Source organism: Sciurus carolinensis, chromosome 9, assembly GCF_902686445.1.
Source record: "Sciurus carolinensis chromosome 9, mSciCar1.2, whole genome shotgun sequence".
In the NCBI taxonomy this organism is placed as follows: domain Eukaryota; kingdom Metazoa; phylum Chordata; class Mammalia; order Rodentia; family Sciuridae; genus Sciurus; species Sciurus carolinensis.
Window position 1 is genome coordinate 59,143,580 of NC_062221.1, and position 17,396 is coordinate 59,160,975.

The following is a 17,396-nucleotide window of genomic DNA, read 5'->3' on the forward strand; positions in this document are numbered from 1 at the left end:
AATCTCAGGGAGGAAGTCAAACTTGTAAAAGGATATGCCGGTACATGTTCCACTCCTTGTCATCAAGGGGACCAGTTAGTTTTTGCCATGAACATGAGCTGCCCCAGTGTATAATGATCTACACTGATTTTCAGCAAGGAAAAGGACTGACATTTCATTTTTGCCTTTTGAATCTTGCACAGACGTCTCTTGCAGCCAGCTCTACTTTGGAAATAAAGCAAACAAACACAATTCTAGAAAATGTAGTTCCAGTTTAGCTAAATTGACACAGTCTGAAGTCACTACATATATTATTGTGTATTTCCATAATACTTTTATTTTTGTGTCCTGTGTGATTTATATAATAAATTCACATCCTTTATCTGTTTGGTTCCCTGCAATGAAACTGGAGTAGGCAGGGGAGGGCTTACCATATTTTTCTAAAAAGTGAACATATTGAAATTTCAGAGGAGCGAGGTCACCTCTACAAGTTGCATACTATTAGTGGGAAAGCTACCACTGGATTCTCAATCTGCCTACCCTGTTTAGGGCACTGCTTTTCTTATCATGCACAGTTGAATTTATGACCCTGTATAAGTGTTTTCAATGAATGAGTCCCATCAATGAGAAGAACATCTTTATCAGGTGTGTAGAGAATAACACTAAGTTCTTAAGAGCTTGTGAGGGAAACCTATTCTCATTTTGTTGGTGAGTCTACTGTAGATCTGAGGACTCTTTATTGTCTGTGAGGGCAAAATTCCCAGGGCACTCAGCATTTGCTCTCCTTCAGATTGAAAGGCATGAGTTCTTTCTAGCCTGTGAGCATAACCAATGTGTGCTAGCACATGTGAGTATAATGCAAGGACAATGGTTTGTTCAACTGAAATTTATAATGACAGACTTTTATTTCTAATAAATAAAGGATTAACCCAGTTTTACTAGTTTATAAACAACAGGCGTACTGATATGGTGGTAGTTGAGCAAATGGAAGAGAGTGTGTGTGTGTATGTGTGTGTGTGTGTGAGTGTGTATCAATTTCCTCACCTGCAAAGTGTGGAAACAGCAATTTTTTGTAAAGGTTTAAATAAGCTAATTTTGTAAAAGTTCTCGGAGAATATGACACCTTTGTCAACATTTTATAAATGATTTCCTAATTGTTATTATGGAGTGCCTCTTCTCTGTTTACATTCATATTTCTCTATTTGGTTTTAAGAATGGCGTTGAGATGCCCGTGGCCTCACTGTGACTCCAGGATGAGATTGAAATGTAGATGTCTAGGATCTACAGGAGTAGAAAGAAGCTAGTTTATTTTCTGAAGGGATAATTAAACAAGACCAAGACTCACAAAGTTTCAAATCTGTGAATGTCCTCATTAAGTATCCCTTCTTAGAGCTGAAGTGAGATCTGAGATGTTGTAGTGCAGTGCTTCTTAATTGTCACTATGCAAAAAAAATTAGATTTTGTACTTCCACGGAACACACGGATCGATATGTATGTATGCATGAGGTAATAATGTCTGTCTCACTCTAATATCATTGCTTCTCCCATACCCCTTCTCCTCCTTCACGGAAGATTTTTATCCACAGACCACACTTTGCACCCCAAGAAACTAGTCAACCCATTTATTTGCAGAGAGAAATAAAGTCCAGAGTGGGGGAGCTGCTGTCTCAATGTCACATTATTTGTGAGCTTTGACTTGTCCATGTGGCTAGGAAGTGATAAAGCTGAGGCTAGAACAAGTTTTCAGCTCCCATTTCATAGTTCTAGGGCCTGTGCTTCAACGAAAAGGAAGCACATTTATTATAGATTAAGAATTTAAGGGATAGATGTTGCAAATTCAGAAGAGCAGCAAGTGAAAGGAAGGATTTTTTGGTTGATCATTTTATTTTCCTAAAAGATTTAAAAATTCTTGCACTTAAAGTGTTTTAGTAGTGAAAAATTAAGAAATGTGGATAAACAAAATAGAAGTCACCATAGTTCCACCAAAGTTAACTAAAAATGTATTGAATGTACACTTACACATTTGGGTATATATCTTTTTAACTTCTTACATATACAATTTTTAATGTAATATGAGATTGTATGCTCAATATTATTTCCTATGTCAACAATATGCAGAAGCATTTGTGTGTGTGTGTGTGTGTGTGTGTGTGTGTGTGTGTGTTTCTGAAAATTAAACCCAGGGCTTTTCATACGCTAGGCAAGCACTCTACCACCAAGTTACGTCTCCAGCTTTGTAATATTGTTTTTAACACTTCTACAATATCCCCCTGTGGAAATATACTACAATTTATTTATTTAACATTTGTTGGATCTTTAGGTTGTGTCCCATGCATATCATTTAAAGTGGAAAGGAAAGCTATTCCTTGGCTTTCTGTGGCAGGATGAACTCAGGTACCAGGATTACCAAGGTTAGACCCACCAATGCTAGAATAATAAGGATCAGTTAAATGAGTTTCAAGTTGGCTTTGCAAAAGGATGATTGAAATGAAAATACAAATTAATTCTTACCAATAAGAGGTAATGTTGGGGGGGATAGGAAAATTAGAGTTAGTTTATATTAGGTAGAGGGGAGTGAAGGGAGGAGAAGGGGTATGGGAGAAGCAATGATATTAGAGTGAGACAGACATTATTACCTCATGTACATATGACTTCATGACTGATGTGATCCTATAATGTGTATAATCAGAAAAATGAGAGATTACACTCCATTTATGTATGATCTATCGAAATGTATAAATGCATTCTATTGTCATGTACAACAAATTAGAACAAATAAAAAATTAATTAAAAATTTAAAAAAGACTTTAAAAGAAGAGATAATGTTAACATCTTAATCTCAGACATTAGATACACGTCTGAGTATCAACTATGAAATAAATCAATCTGGCCCCTAAAACCTCTTTGTTCTTTACTGATCAGTCTAGGAGGTTATTTTCTTCCATCAGACTTCTATCCAATTATTTATTTCCCCAAACTATGTCCCTCTGACTTAATTTAGGAGAATTCTGTTCAGAGGTAGATGGTCTTAGAAAATGTCTAACCTACCCCATGAAGCCCACAAAAGAGATGTAATTTGTTCAAGGTCAGGCAGCAACCATGGGACTAAGAAGGGCTGGGAAGTAGATCCAGAAGTCAAGACTCCTGACACTTTCCACCACTACCTCTGAACTTGGAAATGAGTTAGAAGTGAAGGTCTAAATCCCTTGCCATCTATATGCTTGATAATCTTTTCCTCTAGTTTGAGCTCATTTGCTATTATTGCTTAGGCTTATCTAAAAACGGCCTAGTGCCTTCTCTGAACAAAAGTATCCCTCAAGGCTAATAACTTGAGGTACATTATGATAATCATCTTAGTTGTGGAGACTGTATTCAAAAGCAACTTCTTATGAAAGGAATAATACTTAATCCACATGGGGAAAGATATTTTTAAACTCCCTGTAGGACTCTATATTTGCAGATACCTTATCAGAAAGTTGAAAGCGATTTGGGATGGGGAATTATCTCTAAATTTGTACTTGAGAATGTAAATTACATACAAACTAATGGGACTAAAACTATTTGATCTTTTAATATTTAATTAATGGTTCCCCATGGCCTTTTTATAGCCTGTGTTCTATTGTGAGCAACGAGACTTTAATAAGCAGGTTCAGGACTTCCCATTGTGTAAAGAGATGTCATTGCTTCCATGACACTAATTTGGCTTTCATAGTCTCTCCCTTTCCCTCTTCTTTTGCGATAGGGTTCCCTGTGTCTTGATCTCACATGGGGAATAAATACATCTATTAATTTTATTGTTATTGCCTGTGTGAACTTCTTTTTGATCTAGAAAATAGATATCTCACTGAGCAAGAGGTTTCTCAACTCCCTGCTGAATACTGAAATTCCTTGAAGATTTCAATAAAGATGATTTTTCTTTTTGAGTGCAGACCCTCAACAGCAATGTAATAAAATGGATTGTCTTCATTTTCAGGGAAAGACATATTTGCTTTGCCTTTACAAATTATATCAGATTTAGAGCTGATTTTTTTTTTTTTTACCATATGTGATCCTTGCAAAGTGATCTCTATCTCACCATAATGGCACTCACAGGAGAAACCAGAGTGTCTGAGTCTCTAGGAACATTCTTTCCTGTATCATCTCTTCCTCTTACTGTCCAACTAAGGAGTTCATTACGTGGAAACCATTAGTATGGATATGGGTATAGTTTGTGTGATTAGTGACCCTGGGCTAGCCTAGTTCAAGGAAATGCAAGAAAACAGACACTTATTTCTCTCAGATTCCCTGAGTATATTTGCTTTGATAGAAACTATTCAGGGCTAGACTATAAGAGATGGTATTACTCATTATGCTATGTCTTCTAATTTAAATCTTAGAGCTAATTGTTCAATTGTGCTAACCATTTGACCCCCAAAATCTAGTACGACTATTTCCCTTCTATTTAATATTAACAATAATGGGAATGATGATAGAACCTTTTGTTATTTAGTCTTTATCACTATTTTTATATGTAGTGTTTCATGGCATCACCCAATAGCTCTGTTATAATTATTACCTTATCCATGTAACATGTATGGATGTACAGAATACTGAGATGACTTACCACATATCCCATAGCCATAAAAAAGGCTGAAATTTAAATCCTGTCATTTCAGGCAAAACTCAAAATATTTGAGCATTTTATTATTTTACTGTTGTTCACACTAGGTGGTTAACTTTAATTTATTATAGAGATCAACAGTAATAAAATGAAGGAAAGTGAAATTCTTTATAAATCTCTTTCTTTTCTATGTTTTATGAAGGCTTGACCATTGTTCCCACTGAAGGTAAGAACAGCAGACAAAGAGAGCTTCCAGGGAGCTCCAGAGGCTACCAACCAGTTTGGTAACATATACACTTCATTTGTAGTATTGAACTTTTGAAAAGGTGTGCAGTAAAACATCACCTCTGTCCATTCCATCAATTCCTCCCTCTGTAGGAATCTACTGTTAATAGTTCTGTACACCCTGCTAGAGCTTTTTCAGGCCTGGGCAAGCAAGTAGGAATAGTAGTTCTTATCTTCACTTCTTTTTACACAGAAAGTGGCCATTTTATTCTCTCTTCTAATGACTTTTGTCTTTCATTTGATAACATATTTTGAAATCTGTCCATATTAACACAAGTTCCTTCATCATTTTTATACCTTTGTCATGTTACATTGTATAAATTTTACATCAAAATATATCTAACTAGTACCCTCTTGATAGGTACTTGTGGTTTTCCTCCAAAATGTTGATACCCCCAAATAAGACTGCAAAGAATACACACTTGTCGTTTGCACATATGCAGAAATTTCTGTTTCACAGGTGGAATATCTGGATTAAAGTTTAGATCATTTTTCTTTTTGATAGATTTTGCCAATTATTTTACATGGGGAAGATAAGTAAGGCTTAGTAAATATTCTACATTATATTATTTATCTTCACATATTTTGGCAAAATTCCTGGCATAAAAGCATTCAACAAAATGTTTATTTGGGGATTATTTCATTGTTTCCCAACTTCACTTTTTTCTGAAAATTATGTCTCACTGCTGAATTATATTTGTGAGAGACCAAAATTATGTGATACAGACAGAGAGAAAAAATACCCATGCTGAGTCGTCAAAGAAGCATTATTTTTTTTTAGGAAACTTTGAACAGTAGACCTGGAAGGGTCAGACTGCATAATTAACACCCAGGTTGGGGGAAGGGAGGATGATCAGGTTATCATGGGAATTTTCCTCCAGGAAAGTTTAACTTTGCCTGCAGAGTTCCTGGAAATGAGCCATGTTGGTACAAACTTCTCAGTTAGCAGAAGTTCAAGGTGCATTGGAATGATGTTCCAGAAGTTACTGATTTCATGATACAGGCTTCGGCAAAAATGGGAGGCAATGTTAGTTTTCTGACAACTCTTTAGCCAGCATCAGGCCATGATAGAGTTAGAAATCACTCAGTCCACTGGCTGACTATCCATGTCAGTAATAAACTTGTTAAAATGATAGAATCAGGGTCTCTTACTACAAGGGCTCGGATCATATTTCCTTGAAAATTTATAGGAAGTTTTGATCATCAGTTTGTCTCACAAAAGTTTGGTTTAGTCTAGTCCCTTGTCTTACTGGCAAAGAAAAGGAGGTCTGGGAAAGCCAAATAATTGACTATGTTCACAGAGTTAATCAGTGACAGATCTGGAATATGAACCCAAGTCATTCAATGCTGCCTATCCCTGAATGAAGGGCTTGGGGAAGAGCTAAGTGGGTAAAACTGTACCATTTACCCTCACTTCAGCTGAAGCAACTCAATTCCTTTTTTGTTTTTCATAGATAGATTCCCATAATATTTTTTCTTAACAAATGGACGTTGTGTTCAAAATGCTTCAAAGCTTTAATCAAAGGTAGAGAAATTAAGTAAATGATAATTGTACAATTATCCTACCTCAGAGAGAAGCAGGTATTTGATGGGTCCTGGCCAGGCCAGGGTCCCTGTTTCCTTTTGTGAGAGGAATGTCTTATACTAGGAAGATTAGGAATGTTATTATTCACAGAAGGTTAGATATTTGGCATTAAAGTCTTATTATACAGAGAATACATATGAGATATTGCAACCAAATTGTCTTTAAGGCAGTCCAGAACTGGGAATGAAGTCAGCACCATATTATATTCCCAAAAATGAAGGGTCAAATTTCTTGTAATCTCTGCCACTTCTTAGCTAAGCAAACTGTACACATTACTTCCTACAATGGCCCTAGTTTCTTATCACTAAAATAAAATGACTTAGACTTGATAAATCCCAGGCTATAGTAGTTCTCAACCTTGACTGTGTATAGGGATAATCTGGGATGTTTTAAATTTCCTGATGTACTTAGATATGGGCCCTATCCACTGAGTTTCTGGTATACTTATTCTAGTATGCATCCTTGGTGTTAGGATTTTTCAAACTTCCCTGACAATTTTGGTGTGCAACCAAGGACTGACATTAGCTGCCTTGATGGCATTGGTTCTTATAAGTACAAACTTCACACTGACAATATCACCTGGGAACTTTTTAGAAATACAAATTATCTTCTTCCTGACCCAGACTGACAGAATAAGAAATTCTGGGATGATCCCAGAAATATATGTTCCAACACATACTCCAGGTGATTCCAATGTGCACCAAAGTTTAAGATTGTCGAGCTAAAAAGTATGAACTTATTAGGATAGGTGTCAATCAATTCTTATGCTAGAAGTAGGACCGTAAGCAGAAACACTTGTTTGTAAAAGAGCAAAGAAAATGAGGCAAGAAGGCAAAAAGTTCATCTCTTAGAATGAGCTAAATTTTATGATCAAAGCATTGGAGAAGCAAGCTATTTTGTTTTTATTGATGTGCTCTCTCAAGAGAGAGGTTTGATTTAAAAACATACAGAGTGCTAAATACTTGGAATTTCCTGATTAACATATTTGGAAAAACTATTCCTCTGAAATTGACTTTCTCCATTTGCATGAGAAAGTGTAGGAGTAAGACTTGGATTACTTTTGCTTCACCAATGGAGAGCAATTTGGTAAAAAGTAGAGTTCAACGCTAAGTTCTCAGGCAGGCAGTGTGTAGAATAAATGTGCAACTGCAAGAATTGTATCTTTCCTGAATTGCTTTCTGGAGAAACTCCTGAGATATTCTAATGAATCTGGAATATTCTAACAAAGTGGTCTAATCTTCTCTAAACTAGTTATTTTCTTCTTCCATGCAGCCAGGGGCCATTGAGACTGCCTTGGAAGATTTGAAAGGCCTCATAACTGAGACTTCTGAAGAGACCATTCAAGGCTTCTGGCTCCTGACTGAGTAAGTAGCTATGGTCAAATGAAGAGGAGTGGAAATATTTTCCTTGATATCACTGTTGCAGAACAAGAGATGAACCTTTAATAGACTTTCTTCTGGTTGCTATATAAGATAGCTGATTGACTTTTCCATCTAGGAAGACAAGTACCTTGTGTCTCATGGCTAATGGAATGACCAGATTTGACATTTCCTGCTGTTTTCTGGGCTGGTCCTCTTGCTTAGCCATTACTAAGACTACTTCAGGTCAGGCCTGCAGGATGGCTCTCAATGCCTGTTGTATTAACTTCCTAAATCTCTAGTTGCAGTCCCATTTTGTATAACCATATTGGGCTACTAATTATTCCATTCCAGGGGCAATGGCCAGGAAGAGTAGGAAAGGGAATTGATGAGATCAACTTGCATAGTTCAAATTATATTTTATGTACAGTCAGTCATATCAGTAGCAATAGCAGGGAAATGATATAGTATAGGGAAGACAGGCCACCTGTGGAAATTAGGTAAAGACCAAGTCTAACATATAAGTCCTTATTATTAACCCCCTGCATTCACTCCTCAAGGCTTATCTTAGTGATGGGAGTTTTCATTGTAAATGCCAGCATGCAGATGTTTAACATTTTGTCTTGCCTAGAAACTATTGTCTGAGTGACCCTTCCTTCCTCCACCCAGTGAATTTTAGTGATTCCGTGTTTTTTTTTACAGTGAAAAGTAAAATATTCACTTAATAAGTGAAAGAGGAAACTCTTTTATTTTATATTTTACTGTAGAACACATAAGATTAAATGGAAAATGTTTTTAGAATATCTTCTTAAGACATTTAATGTATTCAGTAACTTCTGTTTTCTGGCCTGGTGACTTGACTGCCAAAGAATCCATCAGAGAAGTTCAGTCATTCCTATGCTATGATGAAAGAATAATTTAGCTAAGCAGGACATCTTTGACTCAGTTTCAGGAGGGCAACACTTAAAAGATTACCACCCAGGTCAGAGAACCAATGTCTCAACTAAAGGAAAAGAGAGTCAAACCACCTGTGAGTCCATCTGATTAATCACTATTTTATACTATTGTTTCAAATGGGTTCCCAGAATTGGATGAATAGAACTTTTGAAAACCAACTTGCCTGTCAAATTTGAGCCTTTGTTTCTTCATCCATAAAATGGAGATAATAACACATGCCCAAATAGTTATTTAGAAGACTAAATGAGATAAAATTGGCAAAATGTCTAACACATAGAGGATTTTCTTTTCTCTTCAAATATATTTTTATTGGTTCTTTTTAATTATATATAAATTAGAATTCATTTTGATATAATTATGAAAGCATGGAAAATAATCTGCTCTAATTCAGTCTCCAGTAATTTACCCTTTTCCCTCTCTCTACTCTATTGTAATCTTTCTGTTATCTACTTACAGTGTTTTTTCTAACTAGTGTCTTTTGGATATACATGATAGTGAGATTCACTTTTAGTGTCCTCCTCTTATTCCCAAGCATGAACTATCAATAAAAAACTGCTTCCCCACCCTCTTCCTTTCCATCTGCTCCTTTTCCTTCCCCTTCTTCTTCTTTTGTTGTCTCTACTTTGCATCCTACCCTATCATTTCTGAGTTAACTCTAATGAAAAGGAAAACCTATAATTCAAACTTTTCAGTAATTCACTTTTACCAGTCTTCATTTCATTCCTCACTTCCCATTCTCCATATACAGAGTAAAATTTGACTTAAGCAAATGAAAAGCCTAATTTAAATAAGACAGATGTCTACATAGATTCTAGAGTTCCAATCAGAAGTAAATGCTTACCTAATTTGTTTTGGTAATGCATCTCTCTTATAAGGAAGATTGCACAAATGTGGCCTTTCAAAATCTAGTTGAAACCCATTTTGAGTTCTCAAATGATAGACCATTAATTTAATTAATATTGTATATTTCAATAGTTTGGTTTTATTTGTATAGAGATGTGTATTTTTGTTCATTTAATTTTTGTTTAGTGATTATAAAGACTTGCAGATATAAATAGTCCAAAGATAAATCAGATTGTATAATCTGCATGGAAACTTAGCAGCATAATTCTCTGTGCTTGACGTAATATCAACTACAATGATCAGTACAATCATCAATTTTCAAATAAATATGTATAGCTATGTTCTAAAGACCAATATTTTGAAGCCAAAAGTGAGTTCTGAAGTGGATAAATCTTATCTGTAAACTCACTTTCTATTTTTTTTTTTTTGGTACTTATTTAAATTAAGGGCAACAATTCTCTAACTTCTCATCCCCACTGAAAGATGCTTTCGAGAAAGTTTCTGATTTTAGTCATTTCTACCATGGTGAGAATCACTACTTTCTTCTCTTTACTTCTTCAACCTTCCTTATAGCTCATCCCTTGGTGTCTTGTGCAATGGAAAGAACTGCCTTCTGAACTAAAAATATAAAATAAAATATAAAAAATATAAAATAAAATAAAATAAAATAAAAAATGAAAGCGGCTCAGTCACTGTGATTGTTCAAGCACAGAAGGGAGGCCCCATTGTCAGAAGGAAGAGGATTGATGGAAGTTCCCAAAGATCTTTCATAGTTAAGTCTTTTTGTTTGTTTGATTAGGAATTGTAAGACATCAGTGTGGGGAAAGGCAAAAGAAATAGCAATAATGAAAACAAACAAAACCAATCACTAAAACAGCAACAGCAAAACAATAAAAGTCCACAAAACGAATTCACACAAGCTCAGAAAGAGAGATCCTGGGAATATTCCACCCCTCGCCTCTTTTTTAATAGAGAAAAGAGACCCATCCATTCTGGTGTCATGAATTACAAAAACTTTAATGTAGAGCAGCTTCTCTAATCCCACCAACCACACAAGATCCTCTTCATAACACTTCTGTGTATGATGGAGATGACTGGGCTGCATGCACATTGACTTTCAGCTCCTGTGTAGAGATGAGACACTGCTGGCTGCTTATCTAGCAACGTGAAGTATGTCTGCTTTCAAACAAGGATTCCAGTTTCAGAATGATGAAAGCAAAAGGCCTTTTAAGGTTCATGGCACTAAAAAGTATGTTTACTTTCCTGAATTTGCTCTAACTTCATGCAATGTTGTTGCTTTTATAATTACCATTTTACAAATGAGAAATGGAGGTTGGGGAACATGAAATGACCAGAGGGAAAGGTGGAAGTGATAGAGCAGAGAAGATGGACAGCACCCCTCTAGTAGTCGTGAGGCTGATTGGGTTCTGATTCTTTCCCAAAAAAGTGTAAAATACAGGTGTGGAGTGATTGATGGGCTCAATTTAGTCTTTAATCATGGTTGGTCAGACTCCTAGAAATAGTTTGATAGAGGAGGGTAATGTGGGAATTCTCGGGAGAAGAGTTTGGAGAAGTCAATGCTGATGGGTCTTGTACATTACGCTAAAAACTTGGATTCTATTCCATTAGTTATGTGGAGGCATTGAAGAGTTGGGAAAAAGCAAATATACTGACATTTTATGAAGAAGACTATAAGTCCATAATCAGTTATGTGAATCAAAAATGAGAATTTTTCAGATTTTAGAAAGGTAAAACAAGCTGGGCATATTGGTGTATATCTGTTATCACAGTGACTTGGGAGTCTGAGGGAGGAGGATTCCAAGTTTAAAGTCAGCCTCAGCAACTTAGTGAGACCCTATCTCAAAAATAAAAAATAAAAAGGGAATATGACTCAGTGGCTAAGCACCCCCTTTGTTTAATACCTGGTACCAAAAACCAAACAAACAAACAAAAAAAATAGGTAGGACAATGCATATTATTTTATGTCCCAAGTGGAGATCTAAGGATCTAAGATACCTCCTCCCCTTAATCAAATACAGTAATGATTTTGGAGGGAAACGTCATTCAAAATAAGATAAATAAAACTACAAATTGCAGGTTCAGGTACCACAAAATGTGTTTGCACCACATCTGCCATCTTCAGACCTTTGATGACATAGAATTGTGGATGAGGGTTCTTGATGCACATGTCTGAAATGTCAAAGTCAAACCAATGTGTGGAAGGTTGGGTGACAGTTAGATACTTGTACAGCGTCAGTGAGGGTCTTACCCAGTGGTGTATTAATGCTGGTTTGCACTAGCTCATATGAGGTGATTGGTGAATTTGAGGAATTTTAAGAACCAGTTATTATTAAAACTAATTTGTAAACAATTTTCATAAAAAATAAAATTTAAAATAAAATAATATACTCAAAACTCACCACCTTCTGATTATTTTATTTTGCTTTTATACATGCTCCTGGGGTAATTTTTGACCATCATATTTTTATAATGAAACATATTTTTATAATGATGTTGTGCTATGTCACACTTCTTCCCGACTTCCCATTCAGTGCTATCATGTTGGCAGCTTCAATTTAGCCATGGTGACAACATTTACACCTTGGAAATTGGTAGGCACCACAGGTCAGAGCTTTATTTCTTCATTTATTGTTTTGCTGATTTTCAAAACTTAAGAAAGTAATGGAAAATTTTAACTATGTAGGTGAAACTTAAAAGTGTATCCTGTCTGCAGCTCTTACATCGTAATAACATTTTAACTCTTCCTGCATGAAAAAGTTATCATGCAATTCATCAAAAGTTACCTTTTTCATTGATGAATGGATGGATACGGTGTGCACAGGCAATGAGGAAAATGTTACTGCAGTGAGTCCAAGGCTGCATGGTGGAAGAGGGACTATTTTCTGGGCTTGTGATTGAGGCAGACTTTGCTGCATCTTCTCATCCATCTTGCTGACCCAAGTCCAAGTTGGATATTACAAAAGGTTCTTCCTCCTGAAATATCCCTCTGGTGCCCTCTACTGCAAAAGATTAGCATGGTCCTCTCTTTAAATGAGAAATACTGAAAAGGATTCCATTGTTAATCTCTGAGCATATATCGAAGGATGAATTTGGAACTGAGAGGTTATAAATTGATAACTGACATAGCTGGGCTTTGTGGATTTTGTGTTGTATTGTTTGTAAGGAAAATCCATGCCAACTCTTGGATTTTGGTCTGGAAACCCAATGGATTGCCTGGGTCATTATTTCATGATTAGAAGGAAATGATAATTCAACTTTGTTAAGAAACTACTATAAGACAAACAATATAGAAATTATTTTGTGCACATAATCTCACTTAGTCCTCCCAACAATCTTACCATTCACCTGTTACAAAGCTTGCTTATTACAATTTTGGAAAATATGGTTTTTGAAGTGTCCATAGAGAATTCATGTGAAGAGGTTGAGTAGTTAGTTTTACATATGGATCCAAATCCTATCTTCAAATTTGTTCTTTTTAAGTAGATTGTGGAATGCCTATTTATTAAAGTAGTGCCTTATGTAGAGGCTAAAGATATAAAAAGAAATTAAGTTCATAAAGCAATTTTCCAAGGATGGCATCCAAATGAATTCAGTTGAAGTACTTTATGGTGTTCTAAATTGTATGTATATATTATTCAGTAATAGTTTATTATTCATAAAAATAAATTGAAGGCATTTGGGAAGAAAACCCAAGCCTGGATAGAGAAGCCAGGAGGGGAATGGAGAGGTGCATCCATAGAACCCAGATCCCAGCTTGATCTTAGTTTAGTTGAAACCATTATGAATACCCCAGGGAGACTCCTAAAAGGATCTGGGTCTTCTGTCTAGTGCATCAAGGGGATTTATATGTCTCTAGAGCTATCAGGAAAAGATAGTGTTTGTTTGGACCTGACCTCCTCTTCTCAATCTCTTTCTTTGCCCGTATGAATAAGTACACTTTAAGAAATTGTGTATGTGCCTTTTAAAGTGATCCATTAAGCCGACACTGAGAAGACCATCTTGACATTTGTGGAGTCTCAGAAAGGATGATATGATGGCAGTGAAGTGACTCTTCAGCACCACATACTTTGAGATATCTTATCTACAGTGGTTCAGGGGGCAGGAGGAGATGGAATCTTCCCCCCAACACATTAAGCTGAAGTGGTAGGGGTGTGAATTTATTGTTCTTATTCTTCTTATTGCTAAATGAGAAGACTTGCCTATGGTGGTTGGGATCAAGCAACTTTTGCTCTTCGTCTTTGTGAAAAATACTTAGAACATGGTTCATTATCTACTTTTCTCCAACCTACCCAGTTTCTATCCTAGGACTTTGTTATAATAAGAATGTGAAATCCAACTAATTGTCTGTGTCAGACATATAGCCATAAAATGAAAGTAGAATGAAAGAGTAGTCTGGTACCATAGAAAGTGGGTGGATTCGGAATCAGGAGACAGGATTCTCTAGTTCTTACCAGCATAACTTCTTGAATTTGGATAGGGGTTATTTTTTTCTCTCTTAATTTGTGAGTTTGTTTTAATATGTTTTTTGGTCAATAAGAAATTCACTATTCATGAAACACAACCACTGTTAATTTTTGGTGTTATCTTACTCCACTTTTTTTCATGCATTTTTGCTAAAGATTGTTATATTTTAATAATAATATTTATTGAGCATTTGAAATGTACCCAACACTGTGATAAGTTGAGCTGCCCATACATTTGTTATTACATGGAGATAATGCCTATAATTTTGATGATCTCTAAAAGGTACTTCTCTCTTTTTCTTCCTTGTTTTTTCTTGGCTACACTGTAGTTTTTGTAAAGTTACTCAATTGTTTACCTGTTATTCAACACTTACTTTCCAAACTGTCAATAGCTACATACATTACCCACATTTAAGTGCTTATTGTTATTCTTTTAAAATTGAAGCATTGAGTAGGAATGTCTATTAGTGAGGTGGAATAAGACTCTGGAAAGAGAAATGAAAATATATGGTGAGCTGGGTGCAGTGGTGCATGCTGGTACTCCTGTAATCCCAGCAGCTCAGGAGTCTGAGGCAAGAAGATGGAAAGTTCAAAGCCAGTCTCACCCACTTAGTGAGGCCCTATGCAACTCAGTGGGAACCTGTCTCCAGATAAAATATTTTTCATAAGGGTTCAGGATGTGGTTCAGTGGTTAAGTGCTGCTGGGTTCAATCCCTGGTACCAAAATGAATCTGGATGTTTTTGGATAAAATAGTAAGTAACATTTCTGTAGCTCTTTGTAGTTTAAAAGCGCTCTTTCTTATTTGAACTTCCTGGCAATGGTCTGAGGCAGGAAGTGTTATCTCCAATTTGTGGATAAGGGAATCAAGACTGGGAAGAGCATCATAATTCTAAAGTGGCAGTGATAAAACTCTAACCCCTTATATGCTGCCCCTGACTTCTGCTAAGAACAATCCTTTCACTACTGTGCAATGATTCCGCGTGTACCTTGTTATTATATCACAGCCCCATGATGGGCTAGGGCTGCCTCTTTCATATGGGGCATCCCCTGCAGAGCCCACGATGATTCCTCTGGAAGAAACCCGTTTCAAAAATGAGAATTCTGTTTCTTGAACTTAGTGGAGTAAGTGGAAGTGCCTAGAAATATTTTTCCAGAAGAAAGAGCTCTCCCAAATTTTTAAATAAAAACAAAGATAGCCTGGGAGACAAAGGAATGTTGAGGAACAGGAGACTAAGAACCATCTTCCAGGCCCCGGGCTGCCTCTGTTCACTGATCCCCTGGGCAGCGCTGCTTGGGATCACTTTCACTCTTGCTCTCCTCAAACAGACCCGGGGGACAAGGCCAGGAGGAACTATTGGCTTTATTTTATGGATGAAGAAATCCAGAGATTAAATGACCTATCTAGGGGCAACCACTTATTAAGGGTCACAGGAGAGCTTGACTTCATGACACCTCCCTCCCAGCTTCACTGTCTTCTCATTACACTGCTCTCGCTGCCTTTTGTGATTTTTCATCTTCCGAATCAGCGATCACTGCAGTTTAAATTGGTTAAATGATCTTTGTGCCTGTGTCTAGTTTCTCTGTTGATTGTCTTTTGTTTAAAGGGACAAGGGTCAGTGGTTCATCGGGCAAGTTCGGAGACCTTTTCCTCTTTTCCTCTCCAGGTCTTTCTCTGACTTGTGCTGTTCATTTGACTTTATTTAGTCTTTGCCCAGAAACAACTAAAAGAGTCAGACACCTTGTGGGGAATGGTGAATGAGGCTGACACAGACTAAAGGCAATCACACTTCAATTGTGTCAGTCTAATTATGTTATAAGGGTTGCTGAACTAATTCTGTAATGGAAAATATTACTAACAATAATTAACAGGGTAAAAGACCCCAAACCTGGAAATCGGAGATTTCTAATCCTTTATAGTCCCAAGGAACTGAAGGATAAAATTACTATGGAAGTTAACATTCTGAACTGTTTTACTCAACACCATGTTGCACACTTCCAAGTATTCTAGATTGCTGCTACCATAGTTGTGGTCCTGGATCAGCAGCACCGCAGCACCTGGGAGCTCCTTAGCAATGCTGGCCCTCAGGCCTCATCCCTCAGGCACTACCACACCTGAATCTGCATTGTCACAGGATTCCTGTGCACCTTAAATTTTGAAGATTTATCCAGATCATTCTCATGCTCAAGGGCCATGCACTTGTGGGGGTTCTCACTGTCTCCACACAATTCCATTGCATTTTTAAGACCCTGCATGTAAGACTGTATTGCCCATTCCAGCCCTATTTACCTTTAGAAACAAGGACTCAAATTAAACTGTCTGGTGTTCCCCCAGATTTCTGATACTATGCCTTGGCCTCATGGTTGTACTCACTACCGATTTCCTTTAACATGAATGCATTTCCCTCCTCTTTACTGGCCTAGATCTCTCTGTCCTTCAGGGATACCAAGGCCAAAGAACCACTCCATATGACCTCAACAGGAATAATCTCTCCTCCCTTCCTTTGACTCCTATTACATTGTGCACATTGCATATTGTGGAGAAAGCATTATGATTCACTTTTATTCGAGCCTATCTTGCCTCACCTCCCAGTATTCAGCACAGTGTATGTCACATGTTATGGCTAAGAACTTAATTATGAGCTTGACTCAAATTCAATTTGAGAGAATTTCTGACACTAGCAAAGTCCATGTGTAGTCCTGTCTCTGTGTCCCTCTGTCTCCAAACAATGCAAAGCAAAGCCTACTAAGTCTTGCCTCTGTCCTTGGGTGAAAGTATTCAGGCTGAAAAGTGCCTCAAATCTATCAAGATGTTAATGACCTGTGGCAGGACTCTGGCAGCAACAAAAGCACCTCTGTTGCCAGAATCCATTTATACAAGGTGGGTGTTTTCAACAATCACTTAATTAAACACATTGCTTTTCTCTATAAATTCTCCATGGCTGCAACCTCATCCAGATAGCTAATGGTCCCTAGGTGACCTGCATTATAGGTCAGTGAGGACATTTAGTTACTGCAGTCAAAAATGTACTTGAAAGTGTTTGTTTTCCCATGACTGCCACCAGTTAGGGAGGACTCAGAAAGAAACAAGAGATGAAAAATGCCTGATGCTGCTAGATGCCTAGCTCCATCACTTATCAGCTATTAGACTTTGTGAATCTTATAAGTGTGTGATCTCATATCCTCTTGGTCTTAGTTTTACATCTATAAAATGGGGATGTTAAGAGACTTATTTTAAGGATTAAATTACTGAATATATGTATAATGCTTACAATAATTTTTGCTGTTATATACCATGAAATGTTGG

The 17,396-nt window shown here is 36.7% G+C and overlaps 1 protein-coding gene across 3 annotated transcripts in view; it reads left to right on the forward strand.

Annotated features, from left to right (window-relative positions):
- The window catches only part of Tprg1 (tumor protein p63 regulated 1), a 144,823-nt gene that overhangs the window by 33,099 nt on the left and 94,328 nt on the right, over window positions 1–17,396 (forward strand). For all 3 annotated transcript variants that reach the window (XM_047563064.1, XM_047563063.1, XM_047563062.1), the window contains one exon: window positions 7,722–7,813. In XM_047563064.1, the coding sequence (XP_047419020.1) occupies window positions 7,722–7,813 (92 nt within the window). The remainder of the gene's footprint in view (window positions 1–7,721; window positions 7,814–17,396) is intronic.